Source organism: Melanostigma gelatinosum, assembly GCF_949748355.1.
Source record: "Melanostigma gelatinosum genome assembly, chromosome: 20".
NCBI classification, from domain to species: Eukaryota; Metazoa; Chordata; class Actinopteri; order Perciformes; family Zoarcidae; genus Melanostigma; species Melanostigma gelatinosum.
The window spans coordinates 1,792,695-1,803,698 of NC_136653.1; the positions used below are offsets into that span (position 1 = coordinate 1,792,695).

The 11,004-nt window shown below is 39.8% G+C and overlaps 1 protein-coding gene across 1 annotated transcript; it reads left to right on the plus strand.

Moving 5' to 3' along the window:
• The first annotated feature begins 2,728 nt into the window (after nt 1–2,728).
• dtx3la (deltex E3 ubiquitin ligase 3L a) lies at nt 2,729–9,718 on the plus strand. The gene is made up of 5 exons (XM_079292032.1): nt 2,729–2,843; nt 4,162–4,244; nt 4,344–4,495; nt 7,777–7,988; nt 9,550–9,718. The coding sequence occupies exons 2-5, from the start codon at nt 4,163–4,165 to the stop codon at nt 9,617–9,619; spliced, it is 516 nt and encodes a 171-aa protein (XP_079148158.1). The 5' UTR covers nt 2,729–2,843; nt 4,162; the 3' UTR covers nt 9,620–9,718.
• The last annotated feature ends 1,286 nt before the right edge of the window (nt 9,719–11,004 follow it).

Here is an 11,004-nt window from a genome sequence, read left to right on the forward strand (position 1 = left end):
TGATCGACAGATATAATTGGGTATTGCATAACACTAAAAGTTTGTGAAGTTTTTTTCTGATGATATTGCCTAAATGAAGCATATATTAGGTGAATAGACTTGGTCAAAGCACAGAAACATATGGAACTTTGTGACAAATTTTGGCGTGAATGGAAGATTTATTGTTTTCATATACAAACTGGGATCAAACTAAACAATAGGACTTAAACCAGCTTGGTGTGGTTCCTTTAATGCCTATTAAATGTTCCAGTCACAGGATATGATGTTTAATGACATCGAAATCAGCACTAAGATCTAAGAAAACAAGAACAGAGATACCGGTAAGTCCAGTGTCTGATACCATTAGAAGGTCATTAGTTCGGTTAGAAATAGCTCTATAGTTAGTCAAAATGTTTGAATCAAGAGTGGGTTTTTTAAGAAGAGGTTTAACTACAGCCATTTAGAAGGACTGTGGTACAAAGCCAGGTAGTACAGACTGATTGATCATATCTAGTAAAGAGGTGTTAACTAAGGGTAAAACTTCTTCAAGCATGTGATGTGAAGGTTTACCATAGAGCTCCATCACCTTTTGTTGGATTTTCCTCAGGTACAGTGTCTCATGCTGTTTTATGAGCTGTCAGTGGTCTACAGCTTGTGGTAAGGCAATGGTCTGATCTCATCCGCCATCAAGCATAGCACATCTTTCCATGATTCATTGGTAGACTTTGGTTGGGGGACTACTTACCATATAGACCTTACCATATAGACCTTTCTCGAAGTCTCCTTAATGGTGTTGTGTAGCACAGCGAGGTGTAGTGTGGATGTTTTAGGATATATGCATTAGCTGCAGCAGAGTATTAAGTAAAACGATAAGCTGGAATAATCTTTCTCATGTGGCGGTCAACATAAAATCCACGTCAAAGCTCAAAACCACTGTCTCTATCAGGAGTTTGAAGCATGCCGACCAGGAACTCTGCGGAGAAGTCAAACGCCTCTGCATCTCCATATTTATGTTTGGCTCCTCACTCAGGTTGCTCAAGTTGCCTTGGTTCGCCATACGTACCCAACAGGGGATGTAAGGATGCAGTGTATAATCTGGGGTCATACAGAAATGACAATTCAAGTGCATTTGAGATTTGTAGTTGCCCAAGAAGCACCTGATACATGTAGTGTTCACTCAGATGTTGATGGTTATTCGACAAGTCCAGAGACATCTTCAGAAGGGCAAAATCACTTACCCAAACACTTCCAAAGACAGGGAAATTGGCTTGGATACAACATAAGAGGAGTCAATTAGTGTCGGAGTAGGAGGGAGACTGTTGATACTAGGGCAGAAGTAGCAGGTGCAGTGGGACCGATGTGTGCCAACCTGGGTGCAGCTAGGAGGGATTCTCCCTATGCTAAAAGGGGAAACTGCTGTATCTGGCATTTAGTATCGTGATGAAGATACGTTAAAGGACACAGAGGGCACTGGGTTTGGTGGATCCTCTAAACTATGCCGCAATGAACGTGAAGTAGTATCGTAGGAGCGTGGTGTGAGGCCACCGGTCTCCTAGTTCCTGGAGGAAAGAGGTTACTAGCTTAGTGAGACAGAGAGAGCCCATGTCATTTACTTTCAAGTGCATCATAGACAACTAAACTCGAAAGGGGAACAAAAAGAGCTCAACTGCCGAGAACCTTCTGACAGCATTGTCTTCAAAACACACCAAGATATCACACAGACAAAGACAACAGGATTGATATGGAAGAGAAAATACAGGGAAGTACAGATAAGACAGGCACAAACTAAATCATTCTCTTACACAATTCACTGGATGTCTCCTCTGGCTCTGATTGATCCACATGTTGAGCTGAACAAATCCCGAGAGAAAAGCCTTTCTTTATCCAGCCCGGCTAACCTGGCTTCCGCAGCAACCCACAAACTTCTGCTAAATGCTAGCCGGCACTTTCCTGCCTCAGATCTTTGTTGGGCTTTGGTGCTCATCAACCACAAAGTCAGGCTATTGTTTATGTTTAAGTCCCTGAATGTATTTGGTTTATTTCTATTGTTGTTAGAACTTAAAATATAGAATGATATGAAACTGCAACGTCCATTTCACCTTTCTCGTTTCAGTATCAAGACATCAGTTAAAATAAGGTAGAAGCCAGTTGTTCTTCCTTGGATCTTATGTAGCAGCTAAGAAAGACTTTGATATGTATCAGTCCACCACTGTTTGTCAATGAACTCTATGTTGTATGTCTGTAATATGTAAGTATTATGTATACCAAACATGATACTTAATTGTGTGTGTCTGTGTGTACTTGTTTTTATGTTCTTGATTTACTAACCATGTATATATGTTGAACCTGTTGCTTCTTATTTCATTATTGAATGTTTGACATCTTAGGAGGAAGTGCATTTCTGTCTCAGCCTCACCGGTCGAACAGTCACCACATGTTTTCTTTTGGGTGCCATGATTTTGTATGTATTCCTTTTTAGATTGCCTATTTGTGGTCACTGAGAATTAACTTGCTTCGGATCTGTTTCTGCTTTCTGTCGCTTTCAGTCTCTCTCTTTAGGTTTCCCCCCTCTCTTTTTATCTCTCTAACTCACACACACACACACACACACACACTCACTAACACGCATATGGTGCAGTCCCTGTCAAAGCTGCTACACCAGTTGAACAGATCTCTCAGCAGCACAACACAACCCTGGAACTTGACACACCCATCCTTCCCTTTCTCTTTCTCTCTGTCTCATTCTCTCTGTCTCAGGTCATCATGAGCTGAATAGACATCTGAACTACCGGACTGCACAGGAGAGAGACAGAAGGAAAGGAGACAACTTCACCGAGGTGTTGAGGAGAAGAGCATTTGAACAGGTACTAATGTCAGTAACAACAGCACCCTTTGATGAGCTTTTCTGTAATGACTTTTAACAAGTTCTCTGCCTGTGCCGTGTCAGCCAAACCTGCTCGTGTTGTGTCGTCACAGCACTGTGTAAAGACCTGCAGCAAAAACTGGAGGTTTGAATTCAAAGTTACAACAGACCTGTTCTTTAACAATGGGGGGAAAAATGTTATCAGTGTCATTTCTGAAATCATGTTAATTTTTTTTTGTGTAAATGTAGCATTTGCATTTTCAGGACTCAAGAAATCTATCGCCAAATCTATCGCCCTTACTGGAATACTTCCTGAACACCTGAGTCCTGTGCCAACCCTCAGTGAGATCATGAGATTTGATTGAGTCATCAGCATTCTTTAGAATGTGTGGCAGCTAACCACACACTGACAGAGGAGCTGTGTTTGCAGATTGACCCACAATCAAGCAACAGAGTGAACACATTCAGCATTCCTGCTGACAGTTCGACTGAATTGTTTATGTTAAGACTATTACGCTTAAATCTTCCTGACATTAGCGTTACTGTAAATTACAAGGAGTGGAAGATGCAAGTAACAAAATGCAAGAACCATAACGTGTAGCCAAGATACAGTATTTGCTCTAACACGTGAATCCATTACCCACATACTTTAATGTACTGCTGGCCGAGGGCTGTGTTTCATAGTTTCATGATAAATTATATCTTAGTCAACTGTGTTCCTCCAAGTAGGACACACCAGATGAATGAAGATGAATCTGTCTTTGTTCCCCCTGTGCGGCTGATTGGGTGACTCTTAGATTTTAACTGAAACAACCAGACATGTGTTTCCAGCTGTTTCACAACAATTCACAACTTCATTCATGAGACTCTTCTCAAGATCCTTAATGACCTTAGTGTCATTTCAGGGGTTGAATCACTGAAACCTTCATAACAATATATCCAGCAGTCAGCATGTGTATTTTTTTAAATATATGATGGATAAATACCCACAAATAAAACCAGTTGGTGATCCAGCATTGCCTTTATAAAACTTTGTTTTGTTCTCCATTTGACCCCTCCTGCCTGGTTAACACCCATGTCTTCAAACAGCTTGGAACCATTTGTTGTCTCCAAGCGTAGACTGAAAGAATGCTCACAAGCTCACATTATTGTTTTAAAAGGTAAAGCACTTTCCATGACAAGTAGACTGACCTTTAATGTTTTGAGTGCCCCAAAGTAGATGTTGAACTCATTGACAATGTTTCGTAATTGTTTTTGGATCATCTCAGGAATCAGCCAATGATTTCTTTCCCTCTGTGTGTTTGTCTGCTGCTTCTCAGTATGGGCTCTGGACAGAGCAGTGACACACTCCACTGCAACCGCTACCTGGACGGAAATGGTCCTCCACCACTGGTACAACAAGGTACATGCAAACCGATTCTATGTGTCTGTCAAGCTTTCCATCCTTAGCTTCTACTCACTTCTGGATAATTTGACAAAATGTGGCCTGCTGTCTGTGCAGCTAAGGAAGGATTGAATGGGATGTACAGAGGACCGAGTGGCTACCAGCCAGAGGGCCAAATGACCTGGGTGATCCTCCACAGAGACCTACCAGGATTCCCTGATGACAACACCCTGCAGATGAACTACATATTCCCAGATGGAATACAGACAGTAAGCTTGTAAATATATTTAAATCTAAATCTACTATGTATCTAATTATTGGCTGTCTAACAGTTTGTGTGCATATCTGTGGAAAGTCTGTGGAAATCACAGTTAAAATGAGGCTTGGATCATTTTTCAAGAATTTCCTTCAGGATTAATAAAGCTGTCTCTTATTTTATCTTATCCATTTCATGGTATTAATCGTAGCATGGGAAAAAAGTTGTTATGCACATAAACCATATGCATAACAACTTTTTGGCATGACAGAAAACAATGACAACAAGTATGCAAAGTATACCATTTTAATTATTTACAATCAACAATAGGTTCAGTAACCAGCTTGATTTATGATACATCATAAACCTAATTGTGTCACATCCCCTAGAGCAGTGGTTCTTAACCTTATTGGAGGTACTGAATCCTGCGAGCTTCATCAGTGCATTCACCGAACCCTTCGTAATTGGAAAAATAAAATATGATTTCTTCAAAACATAGGTATATATTTTATTAGTGCACAAAATGAACCATGCATCAGTTGCACACAAAATCACTGTGTGCAAAGAACAAAACCAACAAAACATGAATTTCACACAAAAACATAACTCAGTGAATATTTACTGCAAATCAATGTGACTTTTGCTGTTGCCTTTCAGATACAAGTTCAGAAATGCGCGGCTTCACCTTGGCAAGTGCCACTCTCATATCATTTTCGCAGCAAAGTCTGTTCCTTTTCTTAGTTTTTATGTCTACCATCCTCGAAAAAGATTGCTCACAAAGATACGTTGTAACAAACGGTGTGAGTATCTCAAGGGCTTTCTTGGCAATACGAGGGTATGGTACGATTTGGTGACACCAAAACGCTGAGAGCGTTGTTGCTCCGAAGAGTTGCTGTTGAAGCTGGCTCTGCTGAAGTTCAATGATTTCGTCGAGACATTCATCGTTGACATCTACTGTTGCAACACTAAACGTGAACGGCTGTCTCACCCATGCTGGACTGTGTGGTGGGGAAGTATCCGTCGAGGGACTTTGCGAGCACATCTAAGTGCATGGCAATCGCTTGCTTCAGCTCCCCAGGGACAGAAATGTCTCCAATTCCAGACACGTCTTCGATCTTACTTACACCGTTACTTACACCGTTCACACCGAACGGGGAGCTCGGTGTGAACGCACCTGAAGGAATAGACGTCATTCATTTTTAAAGCGGCGGCTCACTTGACCGCAGTGTGTGTCTGCCGAACCCCTGAGAGTGACTCATCGAACCCAGGTTAAGAACCACTGCCTTAGACGATACAACAAAGGAACATGAAGAGAACAAAACAAAATCACAAACAACAGGAGCTCAGACTAGAGCGCAGGTTTCTGTGGGCAGCATTTCACAAAAGAAGTTGACGATCTGGTTAGTCTGGCTGGCAGAGCTATGGGAGGATGGGAACTGTTGAACACTGAAGCAGCACAGAGTCCATGCTGCAGGAGGATATTTGTTTGGGATATCTGAGGTTACATCCAAACTAACATGCTTTCGTTTTAGAAATGGTTTCCGTCCATACTAACGCGCCTGAAAACAAATATCACATGACTATTCATTGTACTCTTTAATAATTAAAGGTTGTGCTTGATACAAGCACTCAAATATACTCAAACAGTGGAAACAAGTTTTACTTTTCAGACTTAGTTACAACGCTGCAGGTCTTGCTCTATCTCTCTCACAACATCAAATTGACTTCAAAATGAACAAGTACAAATCAAAGTTTACTAATTTAGATTATGGGTCAAGAACTTTGGTCAACACGTGTCTCTCTCTCGTTTCCTCGGTTTCATTGTTGTCTACATCATTGTTTTCAAAGGTCCACGTTTCTGCCTGTCCACACTACACACAACACAGGAGTTGTCAAACTAGCACAGCATCGGTAGCGTTTTCAAATGAATCCGTTTTGGGGGTTTTCAAACACCGGAGTAGTGTTGACGCGAGGCGTAAACGTAGCAAAAGATGTGTTTTAAGACAGAAATGCAGGAGTGTGGATATAGCCACAGTGTTGAAACTACTCATTGTATTTTATATTATACTATATTTTTGCATTTATGCATGTATTCATTTCATTAAAAAAACAAGATTACCCAACTATGTGCATTATTGCTACTACTGCTGCTGTAATTGCTTCAGATTCCTCTACAAGCTAACCCTGCTACAAGACTATTCCTCTACTGTTGATAGTAATGTAAGAATGTTTTCTCTAGCATTCTCCTTATCACTGTCTTTTTAATGCTAGATATCTGGGAACGTAGAACAGTTTTCCACATTCCCTTCGTTGTCATTTTCACAGGATCTGCTGTGAAAACATTTCTGTGGTGGCGAGGAAGCGCTGACGTGCATGTTTTATTACACACGAAAGAGTTGGCTGCTGAAATGCATATAGTTACAAGTTATGTATGCTACAGGGAAGACGAAAGGAGAAGCATTCGTCACAATGAATCACATCATCTCTGCAGGTTGATTCTATCCAAAATGTCAGCGCTTCATCATTTGATCTTATTAGTCCTATGTATTCTTTTTGAAAAGATTAACAGAAATTTAAAGGACAATTGTGTCTGCAAAACCATCCTGACCAGTCTCACAAGTTTATAGCAACCAAAACCATTCTGCAATTTTGTTCATATACAGGTATTTATATTTGCAATTTTACTGCTGCCAGGACTGACATTATTCTCAAATAAAAGAGGTGATACTGATGTATCGGCAAAATATTTACTGCCAATGGCTTTTTTCTTTGTACTCCATGCTATATCTGCTCCTGAAAACTTGAGCATGATTAAGGACTAAAACTAGCCTGCTATTTCCACACTTAAGGCACTTATACAAGCCAGGTGGTTTAAGGCTTAACCTCAAGTACTTTATCTTAAGATGCACATTTTTCAAAAGCTTTCTGTTACGTATTGTATTCCTTAATGCAGCCCTTGTTTAATTTGAAGCGAGAGAAGAACATTTACTTATTATTAGGGTATGTTTTTTTTATAATTCATCCAGTTCAATTTGAAATCTGACAATAAATATTGTTGAGACATTATTCAATTTAACTTTCTTCATTTGATTTGACAGTTGGTTGTTGTCTACATACAGACGTTAATACAACTGTTGGCTTATTCAATACATATGGGACTAATTCATAGTGCAAGTTAGACATTATTGTGATGTTCCGGACCTTTGTGTGAGGAAATTCTCTCTAAATGGACCTCGCTGAACTTTAATTGAATACCCCGGTGTTAGACTGTTAACTGTGCATCTCTTCCTGCAGGAGAAACAACCTCACCCGGGCCAGCCTTATGCAGGAATACGGCTCTGTGCTTACCTGCCTGATAACCGCGATGGAAGGAGGGTTCTAAAGCTTCTGGACAAGGCTTTCAACGAGCAGCTCCTGTTTACAGTCACCACCAATAAAGATGGAGAAGACGTGGTCACTACAGCTTCCATCCCCCTCAAAACACAACCAGACGGAGGCAGCGGAGTGTGAGTAAATACTACTTCCATAGAAATAGAATAGGAGTAGAACAGACATTGAACTCTTTTCTGTGGTCATTTACAAAACATGAACCAAAGAAAGTTGTCGCTCATCTGGCGATAGCAATGTGCTTTCCTACACTTTTACAGAGTGTGTGGATGAAGCATTAAGTAACCCAGTAACTCCTGCTCTCTGAGACTTAATGTAAGTCAGTTTAGTTTACATGGACGTTAGCCCGCTACAACGGTCACACTGGCAACGGTGCACATATAAATGGCCGTCGCTTTGACCATCCCGCTACATTGATTTAAATGGGAATGTCTCCTCTACTCCTATTATATTTCTATGATTACAACCACAATCTTCCCCTGTTGGCTAATGGGAACCACCTAAAATTGTGTGATTCAAATGTGATATAAACTGATATAAGAAGACTTTGGAGCAGTTACATTACTTTTAAAAGTAACTTGTTACATTGCAACTTTACTGCTGTTAAAAAGTAACTAGTTGTTTTTCCTACTGAGAAAAGTAACTAGAGTACTAGTGTGTAACCAACAATGAAAACCCCTTTGCGATTCTTTGTGCAAATTGCTTATATTGTCCAGAGGGAGTGTACTGTACGTATCAGTGGCGGCTAATGACTAAAACATTTAGAAGGAAAAGAGGAAAACCCACAGCGTTAGTTATATATTTTATTTTGCACTTGCACCTTTGATTTATGGGCTGTAATGTGTTACGTTACTTTGTAACGTGTTTCCATCAACACTGGTGTGGAGGACCGTAGGTGAGTAGAATAAACCTGTTTCCATTTCTAAATGAGATGGAGTGTTACCGTAAAAGAATAGTGTATCGGATTTATTGGTAGAAATGTAATATAATATTCACAATAGACAGATATATAGAGATAGATGTACTTTATTAATCCCAAATTGGAAAATGATTGTGTTTCAGCAACATCTTATCCACGGCAACAGTAAATACACGGTAAATACACATATCAACGCCTGTTCCTTCAGTGTCCTCCTCTCCACCACAACTTCAAAGGTGTGCTGGCCACAGTAGACTGAACATCTTGCTGATCTTGCCAAGCTCATCCATCTTATTGCCCAACTTTTTTTTTTCTCATAGTAAGTGGGTTTTCCAATGCACACAGCAGCGATGCATTGGGAGTGGGTTCACATACGGCCTTGTGGATTCTAAATTGTTAGTAACAGTTGTCTGTGCACTAGAGCATCCGTTTGCTTTTCTAGTGAATGTGTAGTCAGTGCATACAGTTTCTTGTGGACATGAGCAGCTGACAGGGAGAGGCTCTCAACAAGGCTATCAAGTCTTGAGCAAAGTCTTGGCAAAGTTTAAGTATTTTGTAAGGATAATATTAACGTAATAAAATAATATTTAATTTGGCCTCTATTGCTGATCATTTCCCCAATAATGTTTGGCCAAAATGTGCGGGATAGAGGTATGAATATATTGTTCTGCTTCCAAAGGGCAGCATCACAGGAAAATTCTGTGAACCATTATACTTAATGTAATAAAGTAATTGTCTCTGTGCCATTTGTGTTCTTTCAGGGACGGCTACCCAGATTCTGACTACCTGAAGACTGTTAGAAGGCTACTGAGGGATAAAGGCGTTGAATGACATGCAACACACACTGATGGATGGACAGATAAAGGCAGATAGATGTGCTATAGATGATATGATGAATTAGAAAATGTCTTTTTTTAAATATATAATCAATGGTTGTTGTTGTCAATATGTAATCTTTAGTGCAATCTGTGTATTATTACATTAGTGCAGTTCTTATGAAATATATTTATTATAATATGTACTACAACTTTTGGTGGTGTCTTATGTCCTTGTATGAATCAATGTATTGTGTCATTACAAAAATTACTTTTTCAACTCCGAATATGGAGTCACATTGTTGTATTTAAAGGACAGTATGAATCGACGATATCCCTGTATGAGCGAGTTGAAAACGTAATTTATTTTTAAGCGGCACAGGGAACATTCTTAGCCCCAATTATTGTACAGACACATTAGTTAATGCAATTTGTTCTACAAGAGTGTATTAAATATGACAGATGCAAAGTTTTAGGTCATGGATTGGATGAAAGTCTCATGTTCTATTCAATGATTACTTAAGTAATACTAAAGTTATTTTGTCACTTTTAAATCAGCGCTATGTTGTAGTTTTTCATATTTTTTTTGTAATGGATCAAAATCAAAAAAGAAATAACGAAGGTATGAAAATGAAGGTATGATATGAAGTCACATTGTCGGTTACTGTTTGCAAACAGCATTCAAAATGTGCCCCTCCTCTCCGGCTCAGCGAGCGAAAGGGGGGGAGGGAGGGAGGGAGAGAGAGAGAGAGAGAGAGAGTACAGCAGTGGTTGAGCGAGGTAGAGAGTGAAAGAAAAGAGGCTCTGGCGTTAGTGAGGACCAAGCCGTGAATCAAAAGAAACAAAGGTCATTTTCAGATTGCATGATATTTCATTCAAGAGAGTATAATCGGAATCTGCAATGCAGTAACTATATTTCTCTGTTTGGTAAATGTAGTCCTCCAATGTTTTCCCCTGAAGTAGAAGTATATAGTGAGTAGTATACAGTTGAGTTGCATTTTTTTTAAATACTTTTGGGGCCCTCTAAAGTTATTTCAGGGTACAATGAGTTACAATATGAACATAATTCAATATTTTTCATATCTAAATATCATGGTAAATCTAAAGACTGCCCCTGGTGTTTCTGACCGTGAGTAGCTGCATCTTGGGAGTGTGCTACAACTATGACATGGCAGGTGCATTGCTGAGGACCCAAGGAAACGCAGTGTTGACTATGAAGTTGTTTGAATGAGCAGTTTTTGAGAAAGCAGTTAGCTTGCAAGGCAGTTGGATTCTCTAATGTCACAAGACATCGCAAGAAACAGAGGATCACAAGAGGTTAGTGTAGATGCTGCAATAGCATCAGTCCTATCAGCACTGGAGAGTATTTCTTAGTCGAATACAAAACAAAGACACTGAAGG